The 14,882-nt window shown below is 42.9% G+C and overlaps 2 protein-coding genes across 2 annotated transcripts in view; one reads left to right on the forward strand and one right to left on the reverse strand.

The window, feature by feature from the left end:
* COL20A1 (collagen type XX alpha 1 chain) overlaps window positions 1-14,882 on the reverse strand; it is a 173,169-nt gene that overhangs the window by 86,204 nt on the left and 72,083 nt on the right. Inside the window, exon 19 of the mRNA XM_087928872.1 lies at window positions 4,963-5,108. Coding sequence (XP_087784998.1) covers window positions 4,963-5,108 — 146 coding nt within the window. The remainder of the gene's footprint in view (window positions 1-4,962; window positions 5,109-14,882) is intronic.
* NKAIN4 (sodium/potassium transporting ATPase interacting 4) overlaps window positions 1-14,882 on the forward strand; it is a 354,886-nt gene that overhangs the window by 2,766 nt on the left and 337,238 nt on the right. The window lies entirely within an intron of this gene.

The following is a 14,882-nucleotide window of genomic DNA, read 5'->3' on the forward strand; positions in this document are numbered from 1 at the left end:
GTGTGGCTTGGTGGGCGTGGCAGAGGAAGGATACTGCAAAATCCCCATTCCTTTCCCCACCCCACTAACCTGCTTTCCAGCTCCTTTCTCCTGTGCAGGGCAACAAAAGGAGACCCAGCCGATCAGCTGGGACTCAATGGGAGGCGGAGAATAGATGGGGGCGGAGCCAGTCAGAGGCAACATTTGCCGGTTCTCCAAACTACTCAAAATTTCTGCTACTGGTTCTCCAGAACTTGTCAGAACCTGCTGAATACCACCTCTGGCCCCAATCCAGAAGGCTCCTGGATTGGGGATGAAAGTCAAAAATGGAAGAAGTATACTCCGTCCCATATCTGGGCAGACCAGGTTGCCCTGATAGACCGGTCTCACAAGAAAAATTAAATTCCCTGACAGTGAGAACAATCCGCGGAAATACTTGCCTCCAGAAATTGTGGGTGTTCCATCCCTGGAGGTTTGTTTTTAAGAAGAGATTGGACAACCATTTGTCTGAAGTAGTATAGGGCAGTAACGGCTAACCTTTTCCACGTTGCGTGCCCAAAGTGTGTGCGATGCAATGTTCCCACGACTCCCGCTAGCCTCTGCGCATGCACACACGACCACCCCCCACACCGCTGCATGCTTCTGTGCATGTGCACGCATCTCCCACCCGTGCATCTCCGCTCCATGCATACGTGGCAGATACCCGACAAGCAGCTGGCTGGGAGTGGACATGCCACATGCACAGAGGGGCTCTACCGGGCGACCTCTCGCATGCCGGCAGAAGTGGCTCTGGCATGCCGCTTCTGGCACGCGTGCCATAGGTTCGCCATCATGGCTATAGGGTCTCCTGCTTGAGCAAGGGGTTGGACTAGAAGACCTCCGAGGTCCCTTCCAACTCTGTTATACTGTTAATTGCTGATATTGATAGAAGAGAATATTTGTAGCTCAGGATTGAACTGCGGAGTCCTTGACACTCTCTGAGCTTGGTGCAGGTAGTCCTCGACTTACCAACTGTTCATTTAGTGACCTTTTGAAGTTACAATGGCATTGAAAAAAAGAGATTTAGTAAATTGCAAAAAAGGGATTTATAATAAGTAAATTGCAGACTTGACAGAAAAGAAGATAAAATATAATGAATATGAAGGTATATAATGGTGTATTAAGGATTTAAAGGAACAGATTAAGCAACGTACTAGAAAGATTATAAAATAAGATAGGAAAAGCTTGATGATTAAAATTAAAGAAAAGATATAAAGCAAGATTAAGATAAGTCATTAAATGTGAAAGATGAATAGGAAATGAAAATCAGGTTTGTAATGGAAATGTGTTAACTTGGAATCATGCTGTTCACTGAAAAAATATATATATATATACATATAGTATATATTTTTCTGTAATATGTGAACATTGAATAAAACTTTTGGGGAAAAAGAAAAAAAAGGGATTTATGTCCATTTTTCACACTTATGACCGTTGCAGCAACCCCATGATCATGCAATTTACATTCAGATGCTTGTCAATTGGTTCATATTTATGACGGTTGCAGTTTCCCGGGGTCATGTGATCAACTTTTGCAACCTTCTGACAACTAAAGTCAATGGGGTAGCCAGATTCACTTAACGGCGGTGTTACTAATTTAACAACTGCAGTGATTCATTGAACACCTGTGGCAAGAAAAGTCTCAAAATGCGGTAAAACTCACTTAACAAATTTCTCACTTAGCAAGGGAAATCCTGGGCTCAGTTGTACTTGTAAGTTGGGGGCTCCCTATAATTAGCATTGATGCTGTTACATAGTGTGGCAATGAGATATCTGCATTAATCTCAGAGAGCACCAAGAACCCCTCAGTCCTCCCCCTCCTCCTCCTCCTTCCTCCCTCCCTCCCTTCTATCACTGAAGATGTTACCTATTTGGGTAATGAAATGTCTGCAAGAAAACCACCCAGCTCAGAGAGCACCAAGGACCTCAGCCTTAGTAAGACCACACCTAGAGTACTGCATCCAGTTTTGGTCACCACACTATAAAAAGATGTTGAGGCTCTAGAAAAAGAGCAGAGAAGAGCAACCAGGATGATTAGGGGATTGGAGAAATGAAAAATGGTTGCAGGAACTGGGCCTGGCTAGTTTAGGGAAGAGAAGGACCAGGGGAGACATTATAACAGTCTTCCAATATCTGAGGGGCTGCCACAGAGAGGAGGGGGTGAAGCTATTTGCCAAAGCGCCTGTAGGCCAGACAACGAATAATGGATGGAAACTGAACAAGGAGAGATTTAACCTGGAAATAAGGAGAAACTTTCTGACAGTGAGAACAATCAACCCATGGAACAAAAGTTGCCCTCGGAAGTTGTGGGAGCTTCATCACTTGAGACTTTCAAGAAGAGACTGGACTGCCATTTGTCAGAAATGGTGTAGGGTCTCCTGCTTGGGCAAGGGGTTGGACTAGATGACCTACAAGGTCCCTTCCAACTCTGATTATCTGTTATCTGTTATGACCCCAAAGAACTGGTAACTCTTGGAAATGTCACTTTTTTCTTCAAGCACATTTTAATGCTCCAATTGTAATGATTGCAAATGACAAATGCTAAGTTCCAACAGACCTCGGATTCCTCAGTACTGCTAATCCCCAGTGTCCGACTGCAATTGGGATGAGAATTTCTGTTGCTAAGCAAGGCACTTATTAAGTGCCAATTTCACCATCTTTACTGCCATGGTTGTTAAGTGAATCACTGCAGTTGTGAATCATCTGATTGTTATGCAAATCCCCCATTGACTTTGCTTGCTGGAAGCCAGCTGGGAAGGCCACAAAGATTGCATAACCCGAGGACACTGCAGCCTGTCAGGGCTCCGGTATCTACCTCCATTCAAATCATGAGTGTCTAGCTCCATCTCTCAGAGTTTAAAAAAAAACAACGAAAGATTTATTAGGAGTGAACATGCCGGCGCTACCTGGGTGCAGCTGACTCTGAGACACATCATTCATTTCACCCTTGACCCTGGTCGTCCCCCACCTCCTGGATGTATATTCTCCAATGGGACATATCCATAGCCAAGAGTCGTCAATCATGCTCTCCAGTAATAATCTTGCGTGCCAGAAGCTTCAGCAGCCTAGCCATTATCTATGGAAAGCATTTAAGGAATGTACTACATCCCCAGCTCCCTTTCTGCTGTCAACTCTAAAATACCAGAGAAATATTTTTGAGTTGACACAGTCATTGTAAATACATGCTAAAATGCCCAAATTTGGATCACATGACCACAGGGCCATAAGTATGAGGACTGTTCTATGTCACTCTTTTCAGTGTCAACCGAACTTCAAAATATCACTAAATGAAAGGGTTGCAAGTTGAATAGACTTCTTATATAAAATTTTATCAGGGAACTACCCATACTCCTGTTTCTGGCACAAGCCAATTTGTGAAGTAGTTTAGTTGAGACACTGTGTCTGATCCATAATCCCCCAGCAAGGGTAACTGTTATCCAGAAATTGGAATCCAATTCTCCTTGATTGAAATTTATTATGCTATCAAGTCAGCTCAGTAAGAGATGAGATTGGGAGAACTATTTTAAAAATTTTCTTCAGTTATAAAATCTAGGGGTTGACCTTGAATCTGTATCTCTCTGTTTATTTATTTTTTCTTATCTGTGATGGAAAGAAAATGGAAGCCCATCGAAAAAGACACTTTTTTAAAAAACGTGTCTTAAAAATATAGAATGGAGGCTGTATTTCCACTTTAATAACTTACGTTCATTAATACAGGTAGTCTCAGACTTACAAGCATTCATTTAGTGACTGTTCAAAGTTCCGTTGCTTTGCAGAATAGGTTGAACCTGGATGAAATGTGGTTTTACTGAGGCATTATAAAAGTGATATTAACACTTCACAGGATCTTGATTCTATCCCTCTGCTAACCAGAAATTAAGCAGAGTTTAGATTGGTCCTGATCCCATTCACCTTACAGAAAGCTTTGAAGACACAGTTTTGCCATCCAGTTGTGGTGCAGAGTCCATTGAATGGTTATGCTGTGGGTTTTTCTGGTAACTCAGCTAATGTGTTATGATTTTAATATGCTTTTATGTATTTTGTCTTATTTTACTTGCGTTTTGTTGTTTTTTATTGATGTGTTAATTATTGTAAACTACCCAGAGTCACACAAGTAAAACAGGGAGCTGTACAGAAGGAAGGAAGGAAGGAAGGAAGGAAGGAAGGAAGGAAGGAAGGAAGGAAGGAAGGAAGGAAGGAAGGAAGGAAGGAAGGAAGGAAGGAAGGAAGACTTTTTAGGAAGGAAAGAGGGAGGATGGGAGGGTGAAAGTGGAGAAGAAAGGAAAGAAGGAGGGATGAAGGTAGGGAGTGAGCATAGGAAGGAAGGAAGGAAGGAAGGAAGGAAGGAAGGAAGGAAGGAAGGAAGATTTTTAGGAAGGAAAGAGGGAGGATGGGAGGGTGAAAGTGGAGAAGAAAGGAAAGAAGGGGAGATGAAGGTAGGGAGGAGCATAGGAAGGAGGAAGGAAGGAAGGAAGAAGGAAGGAAGGAAGGAAGGAAGGAAGGAAGGAAGGAAGGAAGGAAGGAAGGAAGATTTTTTTAGGAAGGAAAGAGGGAGGATGGGAGGGTGAAAGTGGAGAAGAAAGGAAAGAAGGAGGGATGAAGGTAGGGAGTGAGCATAGGAAGGAGGGAAGGAAGGAAGATTTTTTTACGAAGGAAAGAGGGAGGATGGGAGGGTGAAAGTGGAGAAGAAAGGAAAGAAGGAGGGATGAAGGTAGGGAGTGAGCATAGGAAGGAAGGAAGGAAGGAAGGAAGGAAGGAAGGAAGGAAGGAATTAAGCAGGCAAGCAAGCAGGCAAACCAGCAATTCACCACGCATAGCTCTCATTGCTAGAGTTCTCTATGATTTTGCCCGCAGATATTTTCCATCTAAATCTAGACTTCCATTAAATACCAGACACTGAACCCATGTGATGGGAATTGGGTCTTGCCTGTCCATCCTGCATACCATTTCCTGCTGCTTGCTGTGACTCCGTTCTGAACTGTAGCTGATTCTGTAGTGCTGAACTGCAGCATCCGGAGGAGTCCAGTGAACCCGAAGGCTGCTGGGGGTCTCCGAATCCACATAGAGATTGGTGGGTGGGTTCTTGGCAGCTGAAAAGGAAGAAAATCCAGGAGAGCAACTGAGCTGTACAAGAAGGATAGGCAAAGCCTGGGGGTGGGGTCAAGAGAGGTATTAGCTTGGAGTCATTACGTTCCCACAAACAACCTTAAGCCAACCCCTCTTGAATTCCATTAAATCTTAAATACAACGTACGACCACAATTGAGCCCCAAATTTCTGTTCCTCGGTGAGACATTTGTTAAGTGAGTATTCTCCATTTTACAACTTTTCTTGCAAACAGCTGTTAAGTAAATCGCTGCAGATGTTAAGTTAGTAACACGCTTGTTAAGTCAATCTGTCTTCCACATTGGATTTTGCTTGTCAGAAGGTTGCAAAGGGGGATTACATGACTGAGGACACTATAACCGTCATAAATATGAGTCACTTGTCTATGGAGATTCTCAGTCATGGTTGTCCCAAAGGTGCCTTTTTCAAGAGGCAACTGGACTTTCTGGAGGGGGGGGGGGTGTTGGAGATGTTTTGCTTCTGATCCAAGAAGCTTCTTCAGTTCTGACTGGATGGTGGGGAATAGAAGTCAGTTGTCAAGTGAATTCTGATCAATGACCATGGGGATGCTGAAATGGTCATAAGTGTGAAAAATTGTGATAAGTCACTCTTTTTAGTGCCATTGTAAATTCGAACAGTCATTAAACGAACTGTTGTAAGTTGAGGACTCTCCATAGTGCTGATTTAGAATGGCCATTAGTTAACTAGATTTTTGGATACAGGCATGAGTAATAAATCAGCTTATTTAGAACTTAATATGTATGTTTGGTTTCTTCATATCTGACACAAACCCTTCATTTATCCTAAGCCTTCTGCAATTCCCCTTTTACCCTTCCCACTGTCCCTCTATGGTTGAAATTGCTACGTTTTCCAGTTGTAGGAAATTAATTTTAAGAGTATTTCTTACTAATCTCCATCCATAGAGATCTTTGGCCAAAGACCCAATTCCATTATCTGTTTGGAGACAATATACATTTGCTGATTAACCGTGCAGCCAGTAAGACATCCAGACCCGGATAAATAATACAAATCATTTTTATTGATGCAATAGTGATTAAAAATAACCCCACGGAAAATGTGAAACAGAATTTATACTCTCTTGGATAATGTTACGAGCTCCCTCCGGAACCTTGGAAAATAGAAAAGGATTTTGCAAGGACTGAAGAATGTCAAATAAGAAAGTGATTAAACACACACACACACACACCCCAAAAATATTCAGAGAAGGAACACTGGGATTTTGCACAGCCAGAAACTCAGCTCTCTGGCATTCTGGACAGGGACTTCTGTTCTGGTAGCTCTTCTGATTTTAATTATACTGATAATAATTTTTATGGTAATTACATGAATTTTATGCTCCTGCTTTATAGTTTGCATTTTGTCTTGAGGTTGGAAGTCAGCCATAAAAAAGCAGAAAGGTGGGGAATAAATTCGATCATCACCACCATTGTGGCAGCGGGGATGATTTCCAAATAAATTCAGGAAAAGAGCAATAAACTGATATGGGCTGATATGGGACCAAAATATGAGGCTCTTGTATGAAATAGGGCAGGGGAGAAACTGAGGCATGCAGACAGGAGAAGTGGAAATGCCTCTGCAAATTAAAAAAAACACAAATATTTTAAAAAATATTTTATTTTACCCAGATTATCATGAAGCAAATCTATCTATGTTGATGGCATATAATCCATCCATCCATCCATCAATCGTAGAGCTTTCCATTAAAACATGATTGCCCTGTTAGATTCTAAAGCAAGGAGAGAACATGAAATAATGATTTATCTATATATATATATTTATTTATTTTTATTTTTTAAATGAACAAGACCAACAGATTTGAATTAGGAGAATACCAGCGCAAAAATGGCAAGAAGGAGGATATTTTTATGTTTTTTTGTGGTATGTTTATGTTGTCTTGTTGTTAAAATAAAAAAAAAAATTATAAAAAAAAATGGCACGAAGGTTGAACATAGTACAGGTAATCCCCGATTTACAACCATTCATTTAGTGACTAACATTAAAACAGCCGGGGAAGGTTGAGGGTTGGAATGGTTTGGACTGGTTCGAGTGAACCAGATGTTACAGTTACAGCTGGTTTGCCGAACCGCTATTTCAACCGACTGGCTGGGCCGTCCCCTCCCCTCCTGCCCTTCCCCTCCCAGGAGTCTCCACAGGGCCCATTTTCAATGGGGGTAAGTGCAGGGTCTACGCGGAGGCTCTGGGAGGGGGAAAAATGGGCCTTCTGGAAGTCCAGAAACGGGCCTGTTTCCGGCTTCCAGGGGGCCTCCAGAGGCTGGCGGAGTCTGTTTTCATCCTCTCAGAGGTCCAGGGATGGCCTCTGGACCCTTGGGAGTGTGAAAACAGCCTCCCCCGGGGTCTGCAGGCCCACTGGAAGCCGGAAACAGGAAGTTCTGGTAGGCTATGCCCACCATGGCCACAGCCACTTAGCAACCGGGCGGTGAACCGGTTGCTGGGATTTTTGAACTCCACCCCTGACAACAGCCCTGAAAAAAGTATCATGGCTGTTTTTTTCATGCTTATGGTTGTTGCAGCATCCCTGTGTGATCAATATTCGGACACTTGGCAACTGACTCATATTTATGACGGTTGCAACCTTCTGAGAAGTGAAGCCAATGGGGGGGGGGGGCAGATCCATTTAACAACCGTGTGACTAACTGAACAACTGCAGTGTGAACCACTGAACTGTGGCGAGGAAGTTGGCCAAATGGAGCAAAACTCACTTAACCGTCTCAATCAGCAACCAAAATTTTGGACTCCATGGTGGGTCATAAGTCGAGGATTACCTATACCTCAAATCCCCCTTCTTCAAATATTAATGTATTTAGTACTTGATTGAAAATATGAGAATATATACAATGTAATTGTAATTGAAGACTACGAAAATGGAAGCACAAAACAATTTGTAAACCAACCGGCACACTGTTATGTATATATATGGAAGATGGCTTGATGTTTTTATGTTTTGTTTGTCTATGTTCGTCTAAAAAACCAATAATTTTTTTTTAAAAAAAGAATCTGAATAGTACTAACAGTTAAAGCAAATTGGTGGTAGATAAGAGCCAATGAAATTCATGGTGGGCTGGACTTGGATCTGTTGTGGGCACAAAGGGATTCAAGACTGATGACATGTTTGTCCCCCTCCCCAGGCCATCTCCTACAGTTTTGCCTGATTTTACTGTTCTGACCAAGGCTTCCGAGACCATAATTAAGCACATGCTTAGTTAAAACAACTTTAGTTTTGTTTCAACTCTGGGAATTATGTTCATTCCCAGCCTGTAATGAGTCCCAAACTGTCCTTCGAGATAAGCACCCATCTTTCTCTCCTTTGAAGTGCTGTCAACAATTAAAGTTCCAAATGAACTGTAAAAAACTGATCGAAGTACAAAGTCCACACAGGGCTTCAAGGTTTAATCCGAACACAATGAATGACTTTGCTTCCTGCAAAGATTTCTTCACCTTTGCCTGTCCATTATAGATTATGGGAGGAGCAATCACTCCCAGCCTTACTCCCGAGTCGCCCCTTTTGTTTCAGCTGCTCTCGCCTTCTAGCAGCTCTACGCACATACGCACTGGGAACAGGCTCCCCGGGGTCCTCTGCCTTGCTGCTGCCAGACTCTGGAGGCTCCGGAGTCAGTACACAACTCCCAGATGGTCCTGGCCCCATCTCCACATTGGACGCAGGATCCTCATCTAAGTCCTTTCCAGACTCCCGGACTGGTTCCCGTTCTTCCCCACTGTCCGATTTTGCTGCCATCTGCACAGGCTGCCAGCAAACCACAACATTTACCACCTTTCTTGCCACAGTTGTTAAGTGAATCATGCAGTCGTTAAGTTAGTAATGCAGCTGTTAAGTGAACCTGGCTTCTCCATTGACTTTGCTTGTCAGAAGGCTGCAAAAGGGGATCACATAACTCTGGGACACTGCAATTGTCATAAAAATGAACCAGTTGCCAAGCGTCCGAATTTTGATCACGTGATCAAAATGGAGATGCTGCCATGGTTGTAAGTGTGAAAAATGATCCTACCTCACTTTTCTTTGTTGAAACTTTGAATATTCACTAAATGAATGGTTGTAAGTTCGGGAATACCTGCGTTGAAAGCAGGAGAAACAGAGCTACTGGCAGATCCAGAATGAAAGCAAAAAAGGATTCTGAATTTGCCACAAACTCTCATTCACAGTTTTTTTTTTTTCAAACAATCATTAGTTCAATTCTATATGTCCCATGGAGACGATTTTCTAAGTCAGCTATAGTAGCTTGAATACCAGTTCGGTTTTTAAGGTGAAAATAGGGAATTTGCTTCGCTTGTTTGTTTGATTTATATATATCCGCCCAATTTCACATAAGTGATTCTGGGCAGATTACAATCAAATAGATCAAAACAATAAAAAAACCCTAATAGAAAATAAAAATGAATATAGCAGCTGAAGCATCATAAACAAAAAACAATTCAGCAAAATGGTTAGCTGAATCACATAAACAGGGAAACAGTCCAGGAATGACTTGGAGGTAAATATTTAAGACTGCCCTTAAAAAAATGGGAGACGTTCTGTTCCATCAATTAAGTCTACATTTGGAAGTGAGGAAAAAAATTGAATGTGATTCCTGCCACATAAGACCATTAAATTATCTCCTCCTCCTCCTCCTCCTCCTCCTCCTCCTCCTCCTCCTCCTCCTCCTCCTCCTCCTCCTCCTCCTCCTCCTCTACAAAGTTCTTATTCTTCTGACAGCCTCAAAACATTAAAACTACATTGCAATTGTCTACTTGAACAATTCCATACTTGGGTGTGCTTCCCAATAGCAGTGCTGGAGAAGACTCCCTTGAACTGCAAGGAGATCCAATCAATCGATCCTAAAGGAAATCAACCCTGGCTGTTTTTTGGAAGGACAGATGTTAAAGCTGAAATATTTTAGCCATTCATCGGAAAAGACCCCAATGTTGGGGAAGATGGAGGACAAGAGGAGAAGAGAGTGGTAGTGTTGTAACTAGTAGAGCTGGCAGTAGAGTCGGACAGTGAGGAGGTTGGGGAGGAACCTAGGCCAGTCCTGGAGGCTGAGGAAGGCTCAGACAAGGGCTCTGTGTCAGAGGCAGAGATGGGGCCAGGGCAGTCTGGCAGTTGTCAGCTGCCTTTGGAGTCGGACAGCAGTAAGGCAGAGGAGCAGCTGGAGCTGGTTCCCAGCCTGCGCATGCGCAGAGCTGCCACAAGAAAAGAACAATTACGAACTAAGGGTCGACGTCGGAGTAAAACCACGGGTTGATGGTAAATGGCTTCTCCCATAGGGATTTAAAAAGGAGCAAAAGGGGAGGGGGCTTTTGCAGGAAACAATTCGTTCATTGCAGCAGTGTGAAGATCTGTCTGTGCATCTCGGAGACTCTGTGCCGAGCCCTTCCTTGTCAGCACTGCGGTTGAAAATATTTACTTGGCAGCTCTCCAGGCTAGATAAGGTCTGTGCTCCTCATTACACCCTTGAAAGACTGTTTGCCAGGCCTTTGGCTGAAAGTGAATGCAAGAAATTCACCTTCGTTTAATAAAAGGGGTTTTGCTGGGACAAAGAGTCTGCTTAGTGCTTTTGGGGGAAGCCGAGGTCAGAACAACAGGTAGTGGATGAGATGTTTAGATAGAGTTATCAACACATTGAGCATGAATTTAGGAAAACTCTGGGAGACAATAGAGAACACGCTGAAGTCCATGGGGTCACAAAGAGTCAGACATGACTTAGCAACTGAACAACAACAACAAATCCTTGGGTAGCAAATTGCATCCAATTGGACAATGAACCGAAATGTTTTTAGATCTAATTTTGGAAAAGATGGCCATTACACTTTCAATTTCAGACAAGGCCATCGCTCTTCCCAAGGGGAGATATTTCATTCGGATAATATGTACCCACAATAGAAACATCGGTGTTTTCTCTTTTGGGGGGTTTTTCAGCAGAGCCGAGAGAAATCTCAGATTGTTGTGTGGAACCTGAATGGTCCCTCTCCTTTTGGTTGCGAAGTTTCTGTTTCACTGGAGCTAAACCAAAAGTTTACCGAGCGTATTTTCCTCCAGGCCACGGATGCTTTCCAAGACACCACGGAGAAGCAAAGGATTGCAACTGATCTACTCATTCTACTACCACATAGGAGGCCCACAAGTTATGTCAGCAGCAAAATTTGACTCAAATGCCTATGTTCCTAACATTTTGAATGTGTGTGTTTTTAATAGATGCTCCTAGTAGCTTTTTTTTTCTTTGAGAGAATTTGTTTAATCTCTAAAGTATGAATACAGAATAACTCAGAAGAGACTTTAGAGGTTTTCTAATCCAATGCAGGAGAGCCTATGCCATTTCAAACAAATGGTTGTCCAAGCTCTTCTTAAAAACTTCCGGTGTTGGAGAATTCACAACTTCCAGAGGCAAGATGTTCCACTGGTTAATTGTTCTTACTGTCATGAAATTTATCCTTAGTTCCAGGTTGCTTCTCTCCTTGATTAGTTTCCATCTGTTGCTTCTTATCTTGCCTTCAGGTGCTTTGGAAAATAGATTGACACACACCCCCTTCTTTGTGGCAGCCTCTCAAATATTGGAAGACTGCTATCCTGTCACCCCTAGTCCTTCTTTTCGCTAAACTAAATATACCCAATTCCTGCAACTGTTTTTTATATGGTTTAGCCTCCAGTCACCTAACCATCTTTGAGGCTCTTTTCTGCACTCTTTCCAGACTCTCAACATCTTTTTTATAATGTGGTAACCAAAACTGGATTCAGTATTCTAAGTGTGGTTTTATACTAAGGCTTTATAAAGCGGTAGTGACGTGTTCTTGATTCTATCTTTCTGTTAATGCAACCTAGGATTGTGCTGGGGGGTTTTTTTTTTGGCTGCTGCCGCACACAGTTAGCTCATACTTAAGTGATTGTCCAAGATCAGTGGTGGGATTCAAAAATTTTTACTACCAGTTCTGTGGGCGTGGCTTGATGGGCGTGGCTGGAGAAGGATACTGTAAAATCTCCAGTCAGAGGTGGGATTTGCTGGTTCTCCGAACTACTCAAAATTCTGCTACTGGTTCTTCAGAACTGGTCAGAACCTGCTGAATCCCACCTCTGTCCAAGATCTCTCTCATACTTTCTGCTATTGAGGCAGGTTCCACCTAATATATACTTATATGTTTGCTTTTTCTTACCTATATGTAAAGCCTTACATTTTTCTCCATTGAATTTCATTTTGTTAAATTCAACTATACGAAAAGTTCAATAGGTGTCCCAACCTTCTGCAAAAGAATTTGATGTCCATTCTCCTTAGGTACCCTGTTTCTCCAACAATACAGCCTCCCCCAATAGGAAGTCCCAGCATGTTTTATAGGCATGAAATGAAATTAAGCCCTTCCCCCCAAATTAAGGCCTATATTAAAACATGCAAAATGGGGGGGCAGGATGGTGGGGGGGCTTGCCGTTAGGAAGTACTTTTGTTGCACACCAAGATATGGTGTTGCTTGCGTTGACCCCGATACGAAGTGCCCCACCAATGCTGAGGTCAACATCCAAGCCATTGCTGCCCGCCCGCCCGAAGGTGCAAGGGGGGGAATTAAGTCACCCCCGAAAAGACGACCTAGCCATTTTTTCAGGGCTCAAAAAAAAATAAGACCCAGCCTTATTATATGAGAAACATGGTAGTATATTTGAGATGCCATTCAGGCCAATAATGGGATTCAATTTTTTTTACTACTGGTTCTGTGGGCGTGGCTTGGTGGGCGTGGCAGGGGAAGGATACTGCAAAATCTCCATTCCCTCCCCACTCCTCTAACCTGCTTTCCCGCTTCGTTGTCCTGCGCAGGGCAACCAAAGAAGACCCAGCCAATCAGCTGGGACTTGGGAGGCAGAGAATAGAGGGGGGTGGGGCCAGTCAGAGGTGGGATTTGCCGGTTCTTCAAACTACTCAAAATGTCCGCTACCGGTTCTCCAGAATTGGTCAGAACTGTCTGAATATCACCTCTGATGCAGGCTAGTAAGGTTCTTCACCTCTTTCTTTTAAATTCAGAAACATAAATAAAAAGTGGATATATTTCCCTCCCCGGCCTCCCCCTTCCCAGATGGGAAATGTGGAGGTGGAGACAGTGATTCAGTTCCTTCTACATCTTGGACATCTTCTGTAGGAGGAGAGGATGTAACAGTGGGGGCTCTTTAGCTTAGAGAAAACTTGCTTAGATCTGATTGGAGCTTAGGGTGAAAATACTGGCAATAGACGGCAAAGATATTTGTGAACAGGAAGCAATCTTTCTCGTTTCCCACAATAGCAAAACTAGAGGCCAACAAATCCAGCTGTCTAGAAAAAGTTTTTAAGTGCATAGAAGGAAACTTGTTTTTCATGTGACTTGTCACATGAAATGTGGGTCCTTGTTGCTCTCTGAGCTTGGAGGTTTTCTAGCAGACGTTTCATTACCAAACTAAGTAACATCATCGATGCATCAGTTTGTGGAATATGCTGCCCCAAGATGTGGTGTGGGCTCCTGGTGTAAGTGGCTTTGACAGGAGACCAGATCAATTTCTGTGGAATATGTTCGTTAATGGCCACTAGCCTTCAGGCAGATGGCAGTGTAATTCTATGTACTAGAATACAGAATAATAGAGTTGTAAGGGACTTCTAGTCCCTTATTCCATTCTGGACAAATGGGTGTCTGTGATGACCCGGGGCGTGGCACAAAAGCAACAAAGTCACAAAAATAGGGAAAAGCCCTTTAATACAGCTAACTTGGCCCCCAATGTCCAGTTATCATCGACTGGAGAAAAAAACTCTCCCAAAAACAGTTTTCAAAGGGAAGAAGTTCCCTCCGAACTCAAAGTACATATAAATTATAAATAAAAACCAACACAAACCATACTGCAGAAATTAACGTGACAGGGCAGGGTAAGAAATTGAAGACTTCAAAAAATAAAGAAACACACTTGGGAGGACCCAGAACTCAGATAAGACTTGACAAACCAGAATAATTTCATGTTTTGCTTCCAGCAACTTTGCTGTGCTCAGTTTTCCCTTTTAAACTTAAGTCTTCCCAGCTGCATCCAATGAAGGGGATCAGGGCCCTTTCCTCCGCCATAAACCACACAACTCATATTGCTCCCTTATCCGTTCCTCCCTACGTGCCCTAGGATGAAGAGAGGGTGGGCCTGGGCCTTCCTATTAATGCCCAGCTAGACCATGCCCTTCCCCAGTTCCCTCCACAGCCACGGGGCCCACACTCCCACTCCCTGTCAGCTGTTCCACCTCCCCCTCGGAATCAGATTCCAACAGGGGCATGACAGTGTCCAATCTCTTCTTGAAAGCCTCCAGCGATAGAGCACCCACATCTGAAAGCAAGCAGTTCCACTGATTAATTGTTTTACTGTCAATACATTTCTTCTTAGTTCTAGGTTGGATTTAATTGGATCTAGGCTGGATCTTAGTTCTAGGTTGGCTACCAGATACATAGAAACTGTGAAAGAGAAAGATTGGTTTCCTATTGAGAACTTTCTAGGTGTCTCTGGTGGGTCACCATGCAACATACAATGCTGGATAATGTCCCTAATCTGTTCCAGCTGTGCTATTCATGTTCTCCTATGCATAGAGTGGCTAGGAGCTTAGCTTAGCAACAAAACTTTTGGCTTAGTTGTGGTTCCAAGTTGAGGACTACTTGTATAGTTTAAATTTTAAAATTTGCATATTTTTCAATATATTTATTATTTTTCTCTTTTATCTTTTTATAACCTGTTCATTGTCCAGAGTC

Source organism: Pseudonaja textilis, chromosome 3 (assembly GCF_049901715.1).
Source record: "Pseudonaja textilis isolate UNSWEBS1 chromosome 3, rPseTex1.2, whole genome shotgun sequence".
In the NCBI taxonomy this organism is placed as follows: Eukaryota; Metazoa; Chordata; class Lepidosauria; order Squamata; family Elapidae; genus Pseudonaja; species Pseudonaja textilis.